Raw genomic sequence first — 20,616 nt, 5'->3', positions numbered from 1 at the left:
GCTTGGCACCACTGAAACTGGTTTATAGTGGGATTGTTCTGCTTGACAAAATGTATTCTTCTTTAAAAGAAGGGGAAGAATTGGAAAAGCATTTTTTAGGATGCTAATAATGCATTTTTACAGTCCAACTCATCTCAGATGAAATTGGCTTGTATTTAAGGTTTTTAAATGAGGTTGAAACCTGTTAATATCAACACTTTACCGAGTTCTTTTGATTCCTCAGAGGCATCCGATGGAAGACAAAACACTGCTCAGTAGACCGTTTAACACTTTATTACTTCTAGAAGGGAGATGCATCCTGCACGACACGCTGCCGCGGATCTCAAAATGGTGGTGTGCCCCTAACAGTTTTATTACAGAAGCTCTCTCATTCTAGTCTAAACAACAAGGTCTCAGTAACCTTCCACTAGAGATGGTCCCCTCTTATCTACATTTTTCCCAGGCATGTGTGAGCGAGAGTCTGCAGCTTTCTACACCCCAAGGACACATGGTCTCATGCCTTTATTTTTCACGGCTGTGTCAGCTTAATACTACACTACATAACTTTATAACACTTATTAATAAAAAGCATAGCATTATTGAGGCACTAAAAAATTATTTATTCCCAACAAACCCCTGCACTAGATGAACTGTGAAGCAAGACTACTTTAAACTGAGGCTGCTGGCTGAAACGTGAAATTCAAGCAAAACAAGAGTATAAAGAACCTCTTTGCAGCATATTGGCTTTGCAAACAGGAAATTCTGGAATGAAAAAAATCCTATTTATTTATATAGCATCTTTTCCCCTTAATCATTATTTTGTGTGTGTGTCTGTGTAGCTGGTGTGTTGTACCGACACCCCAGGGATTGCTCCCAGGCCCTTCTGAATGGAGACACCTCATCAGGCGTGCACACCATCTACCTGGGTGGAGATGAGAACCAGCCCCTGCAAGTCTACTGTGACATGAGCACTGATGGAGGCGGATGGATCGTAAGTCACTGGCTGACATACTTGTTGATAATGTGCAACCTAGTAAAAGAGAAAATCTTAGAAACCACTCTTTGGTTTTCAAGATCTGTCACATATTTGATCATCATTAATCATCATTCCATGTGTTGTATTCAAAAGTTACAGACATTTTCAGTTCAAATCAATTCCATTTTATTGATATTGTGCCAAATCACAACAACAGTGATGTGCTTTATATTATAAGATAAAGTCCCTACAATGTTACAGAGAAAATCCCAACAGACAGATCTCTCTCTATGAGCAAGCATTTGGTGAAAGTGGGAAGGAAAAACTTGGTTTTAACAGGAAGAAACCTCGCACAGAACCATTTTCAAAGTAATTGTACTTTGAAAATGGCTGGAAATATTCCATGACAGATTAAGCAGATAAAAGACCTGGAGTTGATTCCAAGTGCTTAACTTGTGTTTGGTAACTGTTCACTGGAGCGCTCAAGGACCGACAAGTGTCAGTGCAAGTGAAGGAGGCCAACGCTGTGCTGAAAAAACAAAATAAATCTATCTGAGAGACAGCAGAAATGTGTAGGAGTGACCAAATCAAAAATGTGTTACATTTTGACAAGAAGTACTGCACTGGCCAGCTCAGCAGCACTAAAAGACCCAAAAGACCACAGAAAACAACTAAGTGCAGACCTCTTTCTTTGGCTGATAAAAAACTGTTATGTCTGAGTATAAAAATATCATGAAGGTGAGCTAAGACCAAGCACATAAACAAACAGAACTATCCATCAAAACAAGCTCAGATGACCTGCCCAAGAGAAGCACACCAAAATACAAGTGCTTACCTCGATGAACTAATAAAACCAGGAGAAAATGGGTATAAAAACAAATGGTAGCTCACCTTACAAAACAGACATTTGTTAGTTCAATGTGACGTGTTATAGTGGTTATGAGAGAAAACCGTTTACCTCTAGACTTGCATAGATTAAGACGCCTTTTTGCAACTACAGCTATGGTCATCTGGTTGCCTTCAAATAGAAAACAGGTTCAACATGCACTCTCTTTATCCAGCTCAGGAACTGCTTTCAAGTTTTATACTGTCCATTGCTTTTCTTAACAAGATTTTTTTTTGAATGTCAATATTAAAGTTAAAGGATATAAAATTATTAATCTGTTCTTTGTTTTTCTCTCTCTTTGCAGGTTTTCCTCCGACGTCAAAGTGGCAAACTAGAGTTCTTCCGCAACTGGAAGAATTACACAGGCGGCTTTGGAGACATGAATGATGAATTCTGGCTGGGTAATTCTTTAACAAAGAACCACAGAGTTTTCCACAATACACAGGACGTGGTCATATATCAGGGTCCAAAATAGCTACACACATAAGTTAAACATAATTTACAAAAAGGCGGTTCAAACATACAAAAATCCAAAAAGTTAAACTTCCAGAAAGTCTTCCATTTCCAGAAATTTCCACAGCACAGAGTAATGGGACCACACTAAGAAAGTAACTCAGGTCCCAACAGCAAGATCTGACAAAGGCAGAGAAACGGTTCTAAATACACAGAAGGAAAACTGGCAAACAGGATACAGGTGAGGATGGAACACATGAGGAAGCAATTAAAGGAAAGTAAAAATAATCAGGGAGGAGAAGGCAATCACAAAGGCTAGAAAGGGCAGAAAGTAAAAAAGGGAATGAAACACCACAGAAAACTAGCATTCAAAGTAAAACAGGAAATGAGCAAATGTTAATTAACAAGTTATAGTTTTAACTACGTAGTTTTAAAACAAATTTTTCGTTAAAACTATGTAGAGCCTACAATGTAATTTCTGCATGTGGCCAACCTTGTTGCCGACATACTTGTATGTGGTAGGCCAAAACACTAGTTGTCAAACATAAGGCCCAATGGTCAGAACTAGCCTGTCAAAGACTCTAATCTGGCCCACTCTGGCAGAAATTATGTAATTTTTGATTGTACATTCATAGGTTTTACAGCTTTTTTCTTCTGGTAAAGATCTCTGCCACATCATTCATACTAAACCAAACTAATTCAGTAATAAATGAACAAGTTACATGACAGAAAAGTTGCTGTTTTTTTTACTTTATAATAAACATTTATGTGTAGTTAAACATCTTTACAGTGAAGGAAAGGGGAGTTTGACTTGTCCAGCCCATAACGTAAAATGAGCTTGGATTACAGAGTAGGTTACTGCATAAGGGATGGAAATAGGCATGAATCTCATCTAAGAGCTCCATAGATAGTAGTCATTTAAATGCTAAACATTTGTAATGTGCAAGTGTAGAATGATACTTTTAGTTTGATAATAGGATCTTTTGTAAGCCATTGTTCAGCTAGGATGTCTCTTTTTTCACTCAGGTCTGTCCAACCTGCATAAGATCACAGCCAGCGGTCAGTACGAACTGCGTGTAGACCTGAGAGATAAGGGAGATACAGCTTATGCTCAGTATGACAAGTTCTCAGTCGGTGAACCCCGGACCCGCTACAAAGTCCACGTAGGAGGATACAGCGGTACAGCAGGTAAAGCTAGTATCTGTGTTCTATAGTTTGTGCACAGTGATTTAAATGTCTCGATACTTTCTTTTTGGCACCAGTACTGGCCTTGCAGTGGTGATGCAGGAGCCTGTGTGTGGTAGATGGTGCTTTTGTGTCACTCTGTTTTGCGATGCATGAGCCAGGTTTACACAATGTGGGAAATCTCACAACTAGATGTCAGTAGATTGCAGATTGTAGTTTTCTTACCTCTCTTAATTCAAATGCATAATCCTAGTTATGGTGGCCGCTGTAGGGGAAAGAATTCTGGCTGTGTTCATCTGTAGTGAGTGTAGAAAATGCTGTGTCTCTCTATGGGAACGCCACAGAGAGACACAAGGGAGAGAAGACTCGGTTAGTATTAGGACATTAGAGCACAGGCTGAATCAGAACAAAATGAAAAACACCAGGAAACTTAATCACAGCAAAAATGTAATGACTCTCTTGTTTGGCCTGTGTAGGCGACTCCATGACCTACCACCACGGCCGTCCGTTCTCCACCTACGACCATGACAACGACATTGCCGTCACCAACTGCGCTCTGTCCTATAAGGGAGCCTTCTGGTATAAAAACTGCCACCGGGTTAATCTGATGGGACGATATGGAGACAACAGTCACAGCAAGGTAATGAATAGATCAGTGCAACCTACCAGACCCATTCAGGACCAGTTATAGTCCTGAATGGGTCAAAAATAAGTGCCTGAATATGTGCTCACAGGCATTTTACGGTAGATTTACATTAGAAATCATACATATGATTTATGAATAATGATTCCACTAATCATTTTTCATTATCTTGATCATTTTCATGTTATTTTAATAAAAATAAATGTACTTCTAAATCTACATTTAGAAGGGACAGTTGTAAATGACTAACTTTTCAGTGGTAGTGTGTATAATATGAGTCTGGTAGAAACTGCCCTTCTGCTTCACTCTGTTTTTGACTTGCACATCTTGCCTGCTGCCTCTCCAGGGCGTGAATTGGTTCCACTGGAAAGGCCATGAGCACTCGATTGAGTTCGCCGAGATGAAGATCCGCCCATCCAACTTCAGAAACTTGGAGGGAAGGAGGAAACGATCATAAACGATATGAAAAGCTCCGCCGCCACCAATACCACCTTCACCACCACCACCAACAAAAACAACAACTACTACTCTGGACTCCCCATGACCCACCTGGACTCCCAAACCTTCCCACCCTGCAGCAACCAAAGCCACTGCCAAGAGCCCTGCTGTTCTCACATGAAACAAATGCTCCTCGATGTTTTCTGTTCCCTCACAAATCTGCCTAAATCTGCCATATGACCCATCCCAGCCTTTCCCCCACTGATACGGCTGCGCAAAAATGCTGCCACTGCAGAAACTGACGTTACAAACTGGACTTGCATCAAACCCCACGAGGTTCACCAAAGAGAGTCTCTCCCTCTCACTCAATTCTGACCCCGATCTCTTGTGTTGCAGCATTTGTGGGAAAGCGTGAGCGCAGCTTGGACATTATGTTGTGAATAGTCATTAATACAGTTTCCTATTTCATATCCATGCCATGTCTGGCATTTGACAAAAAATTCTGACTGTTTAGTACGATGCAGTCTTGTTTAGGATCAGGGCCTCTTTGCGAAAAGTGTTAATGCAGCAGGATTATCAGAGAAAGTCTACTCCTTGTACAGCTCTGTACATGTCTCCACCTGATATGAACGTCTAAAAACAGATTCTTCAGATGTCACATATCTCCATCTAACTTGCCATTTGTTTGTCCATGTGCAACTAAACACATCTCAGTGTCACTTTATAATCTCCAGCCTCCCCCCCAATAAAAGCCTACGGAAACATATTTTACTCTCTACATCCCATGTCGTTGTGGACGGCGGTGTTTCCGTTGAGTCCTTGAAGGCATCATGCTGTGGCCACAGTATTGTGTTAGGAAAAAAAGAACAGAGAAGAAAAGAAAACGTGTCTTGTTTCTCTGATGAAACTGAGGCGGGACCTGTTATTCAGTATAAAATGACTTTCGGTGATAACATTTTGTTTGTTCTTTGTTTTTGAAAAATGTGAATACGGTACATATATGTGGAACATGAGAATGTTATGTGATGCTCGAAACTTAAAAAAAGGCCAATTTTCAATTGAATTCCAGTTGTCATAGTAAGGTCTCTATGCTTGTGTTAATGAAAATAGTGTTTGGACAGCCCAAAACTAGAGAACTAGTTACTGTTTTTACCCCTTTCACCTCCCCCAAACCCCGCCCCCTACCCTTTCCTGCTACAGCAGGATACTAAACCACTGACCTTCTAAAGAATGCCTGTGTAAATTAAGGTTGTTTTGATTGTTTTGTTTGTTTTAAACTGGGTGAACAGCAGGTGTTTCTCTGTAAACTGTATTACAATAAAACATTTTGTTTAAAACGACAAGTTTCACAAATTTTATTTTGACTATCCTGAGGTCTACTAGTTCTTTGTCAAAATGGATCTTTGGTGATTTACAATGCTGCGCAAATCGAGGTAATTAAGATTAGCTACAATCACACGGGGGAAAACAGTAGCTGGTGACCAGAGCATGACCAAAATAATTTCAATTATTTGCAATGAACTTGAAATCTCATTGCCTTTGAAAGACAGGCCTGGGTCTGCAGCCGCTCACGGTCAGTTCGTGTCTTCAAAGTGAAAATTAAACAGAAAAAGAGCTCACAATGAAATCCCTCATTTCAATGTAAGCTCTGCTTCAATAAAAACATTCTAATTCAAAATTCACTTGAACTACTTACTGTCAGAGTCAGAACCTAACAGATTTGAAGCAGAAACTCAGATTGAGAAATTAACAAATACTCAGATTGGTTGGCAATCTGTCTGTCTATAAATTAGATAGCAATTATGTAAACCTTCACCCTGAGAGTGACTTAGTCCAAGGTTGACTGCGATGAACATTTGAAACTGCTCCCTTTCGTGTGGTTTATAAATTTTGCGACTGGGCTGAATATCAGATGAAATTATTAGTATTAAAAGTAGTATCAAATGTAAGGCCCATTCTTAAAACTTTTAGTTTTCTAAACACGCCGTTCTAACGCTCCTTTAGCGGCGAACCACAGGCCATGTAGCGGAGCTCCGAGCGGACCGATCGTAGTGCAGTATAATCAATCACCGGAAGCTTCGAACGGCCGCTGCTATAAAACTTCGTTTATACGCCTCTTGAGTTCAAAGCATACACCGGGAGAAGCGGCAAGAAGCGGACGGCAACAGATGAGCTTAACCTGTTGGGCCACAGATAGCATACACGGTGTGGAGGAAAACGAGGGGTGAGGAAGGCAGGTGCTGCTTCAGCGTCTCTTAGCTAGAGACTAATATGCTAATGCTAACTGCTCTTATGTGTAGAAGAACGTCTAACGTGGAGTTAAAGCGAAGCTGCACGTATTTATTAAAGAATGTGACAAAGAGGCAGCTGAGGGCGAAAAACGGGGGGTTTACTGCTGCTCCCGACCCGTACTCAGAGACACCTGAACACATCACTGTGAGGTCAGGCTGTTTTGGATCAGAGCAACAGCAGCAGGGGCAGGACGCTGAAGGATGTGTGTGGATTTTTTTTTTTTTTTTTTTTAAGAGAAGGGGACATCCAGGAAATGTGTTATGAACTGATTCTTCTGAACGAGTGAAGCAACGAAGCTGTGATTAAAGTGCAGATTCTATATAAGCTTTAATTGTTTTTAACAAAATTGCAATTGCTGTACTCCTTGAAAGACCTTCGTGCTGGGGTGTACAGAGGCAAAAACTAGAACACTGCCACACTGTCCACACACTAATCTGTGTGTTAAAGCTATAAACTTGATATAAAAGATGGATTTAGCCACTGTGGTGTCACCCATTTGTTGTTCACTTGCCATTTTAAAAAAAATCTACAATTGTGATTTGCTTGCTGCCATGTTTGGTTTTTTGTAGCCAGTCTCACAAAATATCCCATAATTAGGACAAGAAGGTGGAGTGTTAAGTTATCCACTGACACTAGGTAGTCTAGTAGTTGGACCTGCGACCAGGAATAGAAGCCTGTCCCATGTGTCATAGGGAAAGAGGGAGCATACACCCTGAACATGTCACCAGTCAATCACAAGGCTACAATGCATCCAGAAAGGTTCCACCTGTTCCACATTTTTTTAAGTTAGTCTTATTCCAAAATGGGGTAAATTCATTTTCCCCCTCAAAATTATACACACAGTACTCCATAATAGAAACTCTTTTCTATGCAGAACCTCTCAAGCTCCATCGGGTTAGATGGGGAATGTCGGTGCACATCCATTTTCAGATCTCTCCAGAAATGTTCAGTCGGGATCAAGTCTGGGCTCTGGCTGGGCCACTCAAAGAAAGAGTGGTCCCAAAGCCACTCCTTTGTTATCTTGGCTGTGCTTAGAAACGTCATCCTGTTAGAAGATAAACCTTCACCCCAGTCAGAGGTCCAGAGCGCTCTGGAGCAGGTCATCATCAAGGATGTCTCTGCATATCGCTGCATTCCCCCAACCCTGACTCATCTCCCAGTTCCTACTGTTGACAAACATCCCCACAGCATGATTCTGCCACCACTATGCTTCACTGTAAGATGGTATTGTCCAGGTGATGCTTGGCATTTAGGCCAAAGAGTTCAATCTTTGCTTCATCAGATCAGAGAACTTTGTTTCTCATACTGCAGAAATGATTTATCTTTTAGAAGGTTCCTCTCTCCACAGGGCAATGTTGGAGCTCTATGAGAGTGACTATCACAGTCTTGGTCACTTCCTTGACTAAGGCCCTTCTACTCTAAATGTTCAGAATGACTGGGCAGCAAGCTGTAGAAAGAGTCCTGGTGGTTCCAAAGTTCTTCCTTTCAAGGTTGATGGAGGTCACTGTGCTCATTGGGATCTTCAATGCTGCAGAATTTTTTTTTTTTTTTTTTTTTTTTTTCCAGTATCCTTTCCAGATCTGTACCACGATGCACCTTGGACTTCATGGCTTAGATTGTGCTCTGACATGTGTGCCTTTCCAAATCATGTCCAATCAACTGAATTTACCACAGGTGGACCCCAATCAAGTTTTCGTAACTGACAGATGATCCGTGAAAGCAGGATGCACCTGAGCTCAGTTTTGAGAGTCATGGCAAAAGCTGTGAATACTTATGTACATGTTATATTTTGGTTTTTAATGTTTTCAAAGGAATTTGCTGTAATTTCAAGCAAGCTTTTTTCACTTTTACATTATCAGTTATTGTCTGAATAGTTTTGAAGTGAGAAATCAATTTAATCCATTTTGGAGTAAGGCTGTAACATGGCAAAATCTGGAACAAGTGAAGCCCTGTGAATACTTTCTAGCTGTGCAGTACGAGCACAGCTTGGTGGTGTGGTGGGTAGTACTATTGCCTCAGACCTGCTGCTCCACTAGTAGGTTGTGGAGTTTGCTGTGTTGGCAGTTGGCCGTAAGTGTGAGTGAAACTGGTTGTCTGTCTCTCTGTAGTAGCTCTAGATAGCAAGGGCTTCCTCCATAAACTGTACGGATACAGCAGACGCATCTGTTTTAAGTAACTGACTAATAGTCCTCTAATGTCACTCACCAAAACTGACTGAAACTTCCTGTTCTTACCTCAGACAGGGTGTTGTACCTTCCTCCAGAAAGAGCAGATAGCACAAGAACAATACAGAAGTCAATTTCAATGATGTGAAGAAGAGGTTTTGTTTTTGTTTTGGTTTTTTTAATTAATTACTATTAATCAGAGGTTATGTCCCTATTTTACAGTCACAGCTGGGTGTCAGAGATGCTACAGCTCCCCCTGGTGGTGACAGCCCAGGTAGACCTGCTCCTGGTGCTGGTCTCCTTGCTGGCCTTCTGGACCAGGCTGAGCCATCTCAGTTATCCCAATGCTGTGGTGTGAGTGCGTCTGTTTCAAACACTTGAACATCCTGTACACCCACATACAAACTTGCGCACCAAGCTTCATTCTGTTATTAACTGATTTTTACATCTTTACTGTTGTGCAGGTTTGATGAGGTGTATTATGGACAGTTCGTGTCTCTCTACATGAAGAGGGTTTTCTTCATTGATGACAGCGGACCACCTCTCGGTCACATGATCCTGGCCTTTGGAGGTGGGTTATTAAAATACCAACACAGCCCTATGTGAGTGTACAGCTATATTTATACTTTGCTCCAACATGTGCTTCTTCTTTTGCTGTTTCAGCGTACCTGGGAGGTTTTGATGGGAACTTTGTGTGGAACAGAATTGGAGCAGGTACAAATCCCCAAAAATGGTTTCATCCAGTTAGAGGTTAAACTGGAAAATTTGTTAATCTGTATAAACCAGCGTGTACCTTTTTTTTTTTTTTTTTTTTTTTTTTTTTGTTCTTTTTCTTTTCTTTCTTGTTGTTTTTTTTTTTTTTTTTTTTAAACCAGTTTCTATATTTTCTCCTGTCTAACTTGGTTTTGGTCTGTTTAAAAGTAGTGTGTGTTTGGTTTTTTTTGCAGAGTATCCTACCACCGTGAATGTGTGGAGTCTGAGGCTTCTGCCAGCCCTTTGTGGAGCTCTCTGTGTTCCTCTGGTCTACTTGTTGACTCTAGAGTTGAAGTTCTCCCACCTGTCTGCTCTGGGAGCTGCAGTGCTGTTGCTGCTGGGTGAGTGCGTCCATGCTGAGTAAGAGTTAACGGCTTCCTGCTGAAAAGACTTTTAGCTGCTGCTTTTAAATCAGTGAAGTGATGCTTTCCGAATATGCAGCTGGGTTGCTCTTTTCAGTCAAGTCTGACTTTGAATCTTTGCTGTTCCAGAGAACTCTCTGATTGTCCAATCACGTTTCATGTTACTTGAGTCTGTCCTCATCTTCTTCGTGCTCCTGGCTTTCTTCTCATACCTGCGCTTCCACAATGCGCCCAGCAGGTTAGTCTCAGATTTCTCTTCTCATGTGTAGAAAGTGTAGACTGTAAACGAAAGATGGCTGTAGCCACTGTGATATTGCCCACTGGTTTGTTTTGAAGCCCTCAGTTATAGTGTTATGGTGGCCACCTTCTTATTTTTACTAGTAAGTGGAGCGCTAAATTGTCAGCTAATGCTAGCAAGTTTGGTTAACTCGGCGCCAAAAGCTGCAGTTCCTCATGTATGTTCTAAAGGAGAATCAGACTTCATTTTTGTAGTGTTTGACTTCACAGCATTAAAAAACCACATCAACAGCCTTGTAGAAAAAACATTTCTAGGTGATAACTGTCCTGTCTAGTTGTCATTTCTGGCTTCCAAAAACAGCACAAAAGCCAAAATGAAACTTAAAAACAGATTTTCTCAAACCAAAGGATTAATTATACTTTGTGTAGTTTTAGATACAGTAGAAATAAATGTATCACACATATACACGTCTGCTATTTAGTGCAAATAAAATACTACAATTTCACTCACCAAAACTGGAACACAAACTTCACAGATAAGCTGTTAGCAGAATAAATCCAACAGTTAGCCATGTTATATTAAATTACTCCGACATTTCTGTAGGACATACACATAAACCAGCCTCTTTAGTCTGGACTAATCCTACTTAAAATTTGCATCCATCCTTCTTCTTCCACATATCCGCGGCTTGGACGCTGGGGCAGCAGCCTAATCAGAGAACCCCAGACCTCCCTCTCCCTGGCCACCTCTTCCAGCTTGTCTGGGGGAACACCAAGGCGTTCCCAGGCCAGCCGAGAGATATAATCTGTCCATGGTGCCCTGGGTCTGCCCCGGGGCCTCCTCCCAGTGAGACAGTTCTGTTAATGAAATTAATGAAAAGAATCGTTGACAAAGGGACGCCCAGGCAGAGTCCATCACCCACCAGAAATCCGACTTATTGGCGGCTATGCGGACCAAGCTTCTTGCAAAGGATCAAATGCTCATAGCAATGGGCCAGACACCCCATACTCCCGGAGTACCCCCCACAGAACACTCCAAGGGACACGGTCGAATGCCTTCTCCAAGTGCACAAAACACATGTAGACTGGACATTGTAGACTCCCAAGCACCCTCAAGTATCTTTGAGAGGGTAAAGAACTGGTCCAGTGTTCCACGACCAGGAAGAAAACCGCATTGTTTCTCCTGTATCCGAGGTTTAACGAACGGATGGACTCTCCTTTCCAACACCCTGGCGTAGACTTTCCCAGGGAGGCTGAGGAGTGAGATTCCCCTAGAGTTGGAACACACCCTCCGGTCCTCTTTCTTAAAAATGGAAACCACCACCCTGGTCTGCCAATCCGGAGGTACTGCCCCTCATCTCCACGCAACATTGTAGAGGCATTTCAACCAAGACAGCCCTACAACATCCAGAGCCTTCCCAAAATCAGGGCAATAGTCATCCACCCAAGGGGCCCTGCCACCAAGGAGTTGTTTAACTGCTTCAATGACCTTACCCCCAGACATGGACAAGTCGTCCCTCTTGTCCCCAGACTCTGCTTCCTCCACGGAAGACGTACCAGTGGGATTAAGGAGGTCCTCGAAGTATTATTTTCACTGCCCAACAATGTTCTCAGTCGAAGTCAGCAGCGCTCCACCCGCACTATACACAGTGCAGGTAAAGCACCGCTTTTTAGCGAGTTAACCCTCCATGAATTGCTACCTTATTGTGGTGGATGGGTTTGTGTGTCATAGGGATCCCAGGGGCTATATTATCAGGGGGCTTTTGCCCCCTGGCAGGGTTCCCCATGGCAAATTGGTCCTGGGTGAGGACCAGACAAAGAGCGACTCAAAAGAACCCTATAAGTATACAATCAAGAGAACAGTTCTCACTATCCCTGCCTGGGATAGGGTTACCGGGGCCCCACCCTGGAGCCAGGCCCGGGGAGGGTGCCTGAGGGCAAACGTCTGGTGGCAAGGCTTTAGTTCATGGGACCTGGCTGGGCATAGCCCGAAAAAAGGACATGGGCCCATCCTCCTGTAGGCCTACCACCCACAGGAAGTGCTGTAGGGGTCAGGTGCAATGTTGTCGGGCTGCAGCCAGGTGCGCAGGCCCTGGCGGACTGATCCCTGGCTACCAAGACTAGCAATTGGTGCTTAAATTTTCCATTCTTTAAGTATCTTTTTGAAACTTGTATTTTTACATGTTCAGCTGTTGCTGTTAATATGGAGAGCTGCTTTTGTGCAGTATAAAGTGTTCACTCTATGCCCCTCTTTTCTCTTTTCTTCACCCCCCCACCCCCTCTACTGTCAAACATAGGCAAGTAGCTGCTGGAGGTTTCTTCCTGTTAAAAGGAAGTTCTTAATCCCTACTCTCGCCAAGTGCTACCTTACAGTGTAAAGCAACTTGAAGCAACTGTTATTTTAAATTAGTCCAATGTTAATACAACTGACCCTGTCTCTGCTCTGACGTTATATAGTTACTCTCTCCTCAGCTCGTGGTCCAGATACATTTGGCTGATTCTCTCTGGTGTCTCCTGCGGTGCAGTTGTAGGGTGAGAAACTGATTTAAGGCCTGTTGCTCTCTAGCCTGTGTTGTTGTCTAAAATGCAGATGTTAATGTGAAAATGTGATTGGTGTCAGGGTGAAGTACATGGGTCTGTTCTCGTATCTGCTGCTGCTGGTCGTGGCCTCTCTGCACACCTGGAAGCTTATTGGAGACAAAACTATCAGTCATGTGAGTCTAGACTTCCTGATTGTATCATATCCAGCATTTAGCTGGCAAACCCTACTTTTGCAGCTATGACTGCTGGTACTTTCAAGAATACTCCATGTCATGTGTCTTTCGGAAAATGGTTCCCAGGTCTACAGAATCCATTCTCAGTAACTGTTTTTGTTGTGTTTTATGGACTAATTTGCTAGTTTCATGTCATCTTGAGTACCACAAGGTCATGGTTTTGTGAAACTGCAGTGTTTCCAATACAGTTAAGATAAAGCAGGGTCTTCTCTGTAAACGTAAAGGCTTCAAAAAGGGCACTTTCCAACCCGGTGCAGTGTTTTCCTTAGGAATTAGACTGTATTTATGGGATAGTGAGGCAGGGTGTAAGTACATTACGTGGGTAAAAGTATTTGTCTGCAATGTTTTAATAATAGGAGTTTAGCACTATGTAAAAATAACAGCATTGCCTGAGTGTTTCATTTATTTATGTATTTTTTTTTGGTGTTATAGTATTTCCATCTTTTATATACAATTTGTTTATGATATGAAAAAATGTGATACTAAGAACGTAATGATTCTGCATGCATGTCTTTGTGCAGAGGAATGTGTGTGTCCAATGTGTACATAGAGTTCTGTGTCTGGTGGTGGTTCCAGTCCTGCTCTATGTGTTCTGGTTCTACGTTCACCTGAGTTTCCTGAACCGCAGCGGACCACATGATCAGCTGATGAGTTCTGCCTTCCAGGCCAGCCTGCAGGTAAATACTGTCAGCTACACTTAGTAATTATAGACCTGAAAGTTTTGAAATATTTCTTTACCAACAAGTGAAGCAAAATCTTTGATCTCACTGTATTTACGATAAATACCCAGCAGTTTTCAGAACCAATCACAGCACAGAAGCAGGTCTTACTAAGGTTATCAGTGACCTGAAGATCCGCATTAATTAACAGAAAGTTTCAGTCTTTGTCCTTCCCGATCTCACTGTTGCCTTTGACGCTGACATTTTAATTCAAAGGATTTGTGATTCAGTCCGCTCCGGATCTTGATTGGCTCAAGTTTATAAAAACTGGAAGTTTTTATATTTCAGTTGGTAGCTTTAGATCTGTAAAAATTCACTCAGGGCTTCCACAAGTGTCTGTCCTTGATCTTGATTACTCTGTAACCTCTACGTGCTTCCACTTGGTACTATCATAAAGAATCATATGATTCATAATCATATTACAAAATTGGATTTGGTATTTTAGATCAACCACAAGAATCATATGACCTCCTATGAGCAAGCACTTGGCAACAGAGGGAAGGAAAAACTTCCTTTTAACAGGAAGAAATCTCCAGCAGAACTAAGCTGCGGGAGAGGCTCATATCTCCTGTGACGGGTTGGGGGTGAGGAAAGGTAAACAAAACAGAAGGAACACTGTAGAAGAGAGCCAGACATTAATAATAACTAATGATTAAATGCAAAGGGGTGTATAAAGAGTGGAATATCACATTCTGGAGCTGTGGTTGATTGATTTTTGTGTTGTAGGGCGGTCTCTCCAGGATCACTCGGGGTCAGCCTCTAGAAGTTGCTTATGGGAGTCAGGTGACTTTGAGAAGCTCTGTCTCCCAGCCAATCCCCTGCTGGCTCCATTCTCACAAAGTCAACTATCCAATCAGGTGCTTCCAACACAGCAGCTAAACACCTGCTTAAAAAAGCATCCCAGTTACAGTTCAACTTCATGATTTATTTAATGATGTTTCCTGTTTTTGTTCAGGTATGACAATGGGCGGGGCAGCTCTCACCAGCAGCAGGTCACCTGTTATCCCTTCAAAGATGTCAACAACTGGTGGATCATCAAAGATCCGGGCAGGTAGATCACATTTCTCTTCAAGTGCTATACATGGAGACGTGGCCCATGTGTAACTACTGTCTGTATCTCTATCAGGCAGCAGCTGGTGGTCGACACTCCTCCTCGACCTGTCCGTCACGGTGATGTCATCCAGCTGGTTCATGGGATGACGTCACGTTTTCTTAACAGGTAAACAACTCAGGATATGTCCTGATTTTTGAGGGCTCTGTTGTCTCAGTAACTCTGGAGCTCATAACTTGAAATGTTTAGAGGCAATGGGTAAATGGAAAAGTTACTAAACTCAAGTTTTACTTTGGAAATAAATGGTTAGGTCAGGAAAGTACTTTGAAGTTCTGTACTGAATAAATAGCCCTCTGTGGGTTGTAGTCAACCCCTCTCCATCAGCTCTGTGTGTCCCTGCCTGTTTACCATCAGCTGGTTTATTTCAGTGTTACAATGGATGTGTTTCAGTCATGACGTAGCAGCTCCCATGAGCCCTCACACTCAGGAAGTCTCTGGATACATAGACTTCAATGTGTCTATGCCAGCACAGAACCTGTGGAGGGTGGTGAGTACAGTTTGTGCTGCATATGATCTCTGATCTCTGTCTAAATTAACAGGAGTGCACCCACATATTTAATTAAATGAGTATGGGATAACTTCCAGAAAAAGATTGTTGTCAATGACTCCTATGGCCATTAATTGAACTGCAGTTAGCATTCTTTTGCTCGCATTTGTATGCAGTACATGGACAGGCTCAGACTCTGTGAGCCAGCTAGCATAAGCCAAAACATTACTATAAGTTAGTGAAATATTACAGTTTAGATTAGCTAGCTTGCTGTAACTTAGTTATGCTACATTAATGGTTAATTAGTAACTTTAGCTGGTAAAACAATTTCAAAATCGTGAGATAAGTTGGAAGATTGTCAACTAAAGGATGGATGAATTAGCTGAAATTATCTACTCATGAGAATATTTTGTACATAGGATATGCACAAGAGTACGGGGCCATGTTACACCTACAGGAGCCACTCAAACATGGAAACCCCTCTTACTTTTATACTAATCAGTGGCTGGAATGCTTTATACTGAGCCTGCTGTTTGTTGGTGTGTTTGTGTGATCAGGACATTTCAAACAGGGAGGCAGAGTCAGAGGTGTGGAAGACCATCCTATCTGAAGTCCGACTCGTTCATGTCAACACTTCAGCTGTCCTCAAGGTGCAGACAGAATATGTCTCAGCTGAATGTCCAGATAATATGAAGTTATTACAGCCTGTTTGTGTGTGTCTGTGTGTTTGCGTATGCAGCTTAGTGGTGTGCCCCTTCCAGACTGGGGTTTCCGTCAGTTGGAGGTTGTAGCAGACAAACTGTTCAAAGCTCACAGTAGCAGTTTGGAATGGACAGTGGAGGAGCACCGCTATGGAACCAGTATGGCCCCTAACCACCACCTCCTCCTCTTGACCTCCTTCTTCCTTCACTATTATCACTCAGTAGCTTTGCAATGTTACTTTAGTGAGGTCACAACGCACACTGTCAATCTTGTCCAGGTCAGGAACAGAAGGAACGGGAGGCAGAGCTTCACTCTCCAACTCATATCGACGTTGATAGAAAAATTTCTTTCTGGGCAAAATTTGTTGAACTGCAGGTATGAACATTAATTCAACACTCACTGTCCAATCAGATTTATTCCTGTGACACTAGTAAAGAAACAGGAAGGAGTAAAATTAAGAAAAAACCCCAAATCTGATATCTTGGCAGTGGAAGATGCTGACAGTAAAACAGGAAGAGTCAGAGCACAAATACAGTTCCTCCCCATTAGAGTGGATCACCATGGAGACCAACATTGCATACTGGCTGCACTCCTCCACCAATGTAAAAACATGACACACACACACATGCAGAGTAACACACACGCTTTGTCCTGTTTAGCCCTGTAATCCACTTTTTCTGTTTCAGGCTCAGATCCATCTGATTGGTAACCCGGTGTCATGGGGCGTGGGCAATCTCAGCCTGCTGGCCTATCAGCTACTGGCAGTTGTCTACTTGTTGAGGAGGAGGCGGGGCTTGAAAGATGTACCTGATGGTACGTAGAGACACACTGAGTTCTGACAGTAAAACAGGAAGAGTCAGAGCACAAATACAGTTACAGAAAGATGGTCCGCCCTGACATATTTGCATCAGAAACTGAGTCCAACCTCAGCTGTCTGTTTGGGTTATGGTACCATTTCTTACTAAATGTGTGTGTTTTTTCAGGTGTGTGGGACCAGTTTGTGTGTCTGGGATGTGTGTGCGTTGGCGGCTGGTTGGTGAACTTTGTTCCCTTCCTGCTTATGGACAAAACTCTTTTCCTGTATCACTACCTGCCTGCACTCTGCTACTTGTACCTACTAAGTCCAGCTCTGTTGGAGCACGCACACACTCACCTGCTCAGGTACGCTCATCAGCTTCAGCAGCATCTCCCCTTGTGAGCTACCCTTCTTTTTCCTGATTTAAATTTTCACCTTAATCGTGTTAGTGTGGTAGTCACTGGTAACTACCAGTCATTGGGTAAGATGACCTAATGCAACCCAGCATAAGGAAATTAAATTTTTTGTTATTTAGTGGTTGCTTAGAAGTTGCCAGGGGAATCAGCGAGTGGTTTTTAGGACTTTGTAAATGGGGCTTTCACTAAGCTAGGATTAATATTGCCATTTTCTCATTCACCTACAGAACCACTGCCTGTTTTGTCTTATGATGATTGACATTTTCTACCACAGCTGCTGAAAGTTACTGGCTTTGTCTTAAGTAGAAGTTGGTTGTATTTTAGTAGGATGATCCACTTCCACTGTGTTAAATTTCCTAACAAGGCTCTGGTGTGAAATATTTGTATGAGATTCTTGTGAAAACCTCAAAATTTTATGTGCAACCATATCCCTTTTTGCCAGCTTTCAAAAAAGGTGGTTTCGATTCTTGTGAAGAAGTCGCTATCATGACTCATCCAATGGCATCACTCCCTGGCCAATCAGTGGCCTGAAGCTTGCTGACATCACATTTTCATCTTGACTCAAATTGCTTGGAACCCTGGCTAATTAGTTACTATAAATGTACCTGGTAATGGAAAACCCTAAAAACTCTAAAAACCAAATCGAGCCAAGCAGATCCGAGTAAGTACTAGTGGAATAGAGGCTAATAAGAGCATGACAGCCATCCGTGGCAGCGGTATCTGCTCCTTTGTGCAGGAAGAAATAGGATGAGTAGTGGTAGAGCTACAAAATGACTTCCAGCATGCCACTGGTGTGAATGTCTCTGACTAGACAAAAACAGAAACAGGCCTTTAAGACCACCCATGTGCTCCAGTGGGTCCTGTGCTCACTGCCTGGGACTGTAGAGCCTGATTGGCAGTTGCCATAGAATACCAGAATTGTCAAGTCTACCACTGGCACCCTGTGCTTTTCATAGATGAGAAGAGGTTCACCTTGAGCACATGTCACAGACAAGAAAGAGTGTGACAACGCCATGGAGAATGTTATGCTGCCTGTAACATTGTTAAGCATGACCGGTTTGGTGATTGGTTTGGATCAGTGATGGTCTGGGTGGCATATTCATGGAGAGACGCACAAACCTCTACAGGCTAGTCAACAGCACCCAGACTGCCATATCAGGATGAAATCCTTGGACCAATTGCAGTGGGTCACCTCAGGGTCTTGTACACGACAATCCCTGGTCTCACATAGCAAGAGTATGCAGCCAGTTCCTGAAAGATGAAGGAATTGATACCATTGACTAGTTCCCACAATTAGATTTAGCTTTACCTAAGTCCAACAGAACACCTCAGGGACATTATGTTTCAGTCCATCCAATGCTGCCAGGTTCAGGAGCTCAATCAAGATCTGGGAGGAGGACAGAACACCATCCATCGTCATACCTGCATACAAGCATGTGGAGCCATGCAAACTACTTAGTACCATTTTATGTTACTGCAGTTAAATTTCAGCAAAATGGCTTATCCAACATCATCAGTTTTTTTTTCACTTTGATTCTCAAGATGTCTTTGAATTTAGTCCTTTGTAGATTGATAATTTTCATTTCCATCAATTGATGTGGCATTCAACACAAACCTGGTCTAGTATCAGTATACAGTGGTCCCTCGCCATAACGCGGTTCACCTTTTGCAGCCTCGCTGTTTCGCGGAGTTTTTTGGGTGCAATTTTCCATGTTTTTTTTTTGTTTGTTTGGGTTTTTTTTTTTTTAACAGCGCATTGTCTTCTGGGTCCTGATTGACTGTAGACCATTGTCAATCAAACACAACAATGTCGATGAAACGTTTTGTACCATCAAAGCCACCTGCGGATGCCTTTGGTTTCATTCTATAATACTGGACTTATTTTTCTATGAAGGTTTGAACTTTGAGGGTGTTTAAACAAGACATAAAAGTGTGAAAATGTTCATGCCTGTCTGAGAAAAGTGTGTAGTGAGGGGTTTTACAGCCTTAAATAATAAAGTTGGCTACTTCGCGGATTTCACCGCAGGTTATTTTTGGAACGTAAATCCCACGATAAACGAGGGACCGCTGTAATTATCCAGTGTGATTGATATTATTATTATTATTTTTTTTTTTTTTTTTTTTTTTTTTCCGAGAGCTGATTCGTTTTATTTATTTATTTATTTATTTATTTTTAAGCAGTGTAGTTGAATAGTTACTTTGCACTGTGAAACAAGCAACAGCTAAAATGTGCACATCCAAGGACCATCATTTATACAACATCCCAAACTGGATTTGATTTTGGGCTAGCACAGCACTAGGGCATTGAACACACACTTTGCACTATTTTCCTTACACCTCATCAGAGGTGTGTTCAGAAATATACGGATGGAACTTGTACCTGCTTTATGTTGGTGTGAAAGGGCCTGTTAGACATAGAAGCTCACTTTGTCAGGCTTTAGATCTCACTGTTGAATTTTCATGAAAATGTGACATGTTTTCTGTTTTTACCTAAAAAGTTTTGTTCATATTGGTTTCTGTTTGCATCTGCAGCAGTTTGACACACCAGCGTGCGTTGTGTGTGGGTGCATTGGCTGTGTTGCTGTCCATCTTCCTGACCTACCGTACCTTCTGTCCCCTAACCTATGGAAGCCCTGAACTGTCAGCCCATCAGCTGCAAGGACTGAAATGGAGGGACACCTGGGACATCCTGTACCGACGTCGGTAGAGGGATAATGACCCACAAGGAGAGGAGTTTATGAGTTGAACAGAAGATGAACATATTTTCGCCTTGAGGTCGTCAGAGGAGCTTCAGTTCTCAGACCTCTGAAGCACCAACCCCTGATGATAAAATAGTGATGACTATCGTTGACCGAAGGCTGAACACAAAATGAAAGCTGAACAATACAATAATGTGCCCTCATTCATTTTTGTGTTTACACTGGAAAAGTGGAATCGTTGGCTATGGACTGGATTTTATTTTTTCTTCAAATAAACTATATTTTTTAGGACTTTAAAAATAATTTAGAAAAAAAGTAGATTAGCAGTGAGACTAAAAGTGTTGCACAATAGGATTTTTCATGTAAACGAGTTGACGATTAGTTTACATCAGAGTAAAGAAAAAAAAATAAAGAAAATGTGGTAAAATATGAAGTCAAGTTGTGAGTTTATGAACTAGGGTTTTTCTTTTTTTTAATGATAAAATAGTAAAAATGTTATGTAAATAATTTTTTAGGGATTATCATGGGGCTGTGGGTCTAAAA

At 42.0% G+C, this 20,616-nt stretch overlaps 2 protein-coding genes across 10 annotated transcripts in view; both read left to right on the top strand.

Moving 5' to 3' along the window:
- tncb (tenascin Cb) overlaps positions 1-5,900 on the top strand; it is a 57,399-nt gene extending 51,499 nt beyond the window's left edge. For all 3 annotated transcript variants that reach the window (XM_013266667.3, XM_019365718.2, XM_013266668.3), the window contains 5 exons: positions 819-970; positions 2,146-2,242; positions 3,321-3,482; positions 3,956-4,119; positions 4,469-5,900. In XM_013266667.3, the coding sequence (XP_013122121.1) occupies positions 819-970; positions 2,146-2,242; positions 3,321-3,482; positions 3,956-4,119; positions 4,469-4,579 (686 nt within the window). In that variant the 3' untranslated portion in view covers positions 4,580-5,900. The remainder of the gene's footprint in view (positions 1-818; positions 971-2,145; positions 2,243-3,320; positions 3,483-3,955; positions 4,120-4,468) is intronic.
- A 475-nt stretch (positions 5,901-6,375) lies between these two features.
- On the top strand, positions 6,376-20,502 carry pomt1 (protein-O-mannosyltransferase 1). Of its 7 annotated transcripts, none has more exons than XM_013266669.3 (20): positions 6,378-6,784; positions 9,240-9,371; positions 9,482-9,588; positions 9,681-9,731; positions 9,965-10,111; positions 10,262-10,370; positions 12,827-12,901; positions 12,990-13,083; positions 13,665-13,820; positions 14,589-14,719; positions 14,818-14,913; positions 14,989-15,081; positions 15,364-15,460; positions 16,018-16,110; positions 16,200-16,320; positions 16,440-16,537; positions 16,651-16,764; positions 16,849-16,975; positions 17,146-17,323; positions 19,910-20,502. In XM_013266669.3, the coding sequence occupies exons 1-20, from the start codon at positions 6,729-6,731 to the stop codon at positions 20,079-20,081; spliced, it is 2,247 nt and encodes a 748-aa protein (XP_013122123.1). In that variant the 5' UTR covers positions 6,378-6,728; the 3' UTR covers positions 20,082-20,502. The 7 variants fall into 7 exon arrangements, with proteins under 7 accessions (XP_025767747.1, XP_013122123.1, XP_005464326.1 ...); XM_005464269.4 differs by having other exon boundaries at positions 6,381-6,784; positions 19,907-20,502; XM_013266670.3 differs by having other exon boundaries at positions 6,381-6,793; positions 19,907-20,502.
- The last annotated feature ends 114 nt before the right edge of the window (positions 20,503-20,616 follow it).

Source organism: Oreochromis niloticus, linkage group LG12, assembly GCF_001858045.2.
Source record: "Oreochromis niloticus isolate F11D_XX linkage group LG12, O_niloticus_UMD_NMBU, whole genome shotgun sequence".
Lineage (NCBI taxonomy): Eukaryota > Metazoa > Chordata > Actinopteri > Cichliformes > Cichlidae > Oreochromis > Oreochromis niloticus.
This window is presented reverse-complemented; position numbering and strand designations above follow the sequence as displayed.

Excerpts from the sequence above, each read along its gene's own strand:
- pomt1 (XM_005464269.4), top strand. The coding sequence starts at position 6,729 with ATGAGCTTAACCTGTTGGGCCACAGATAGCATACACGGTGTGGAGGAA. Across the intron at positions 16,538-16,650 it reads CAAAATTTGTTGAACTGCAG|TGGAAGATGCTGACAGTAAA; the intron begins GTATGAACATTA and ends ATATCTTGGCAG. Across the intron at positions 16,976-17,145 it reads CTTGAAAGATGTACCTGATG|GTGTGTGGGACCAGTTTGTG; the intron begins GTACGTAGAGAC and ends GTGTTTTTTCAG.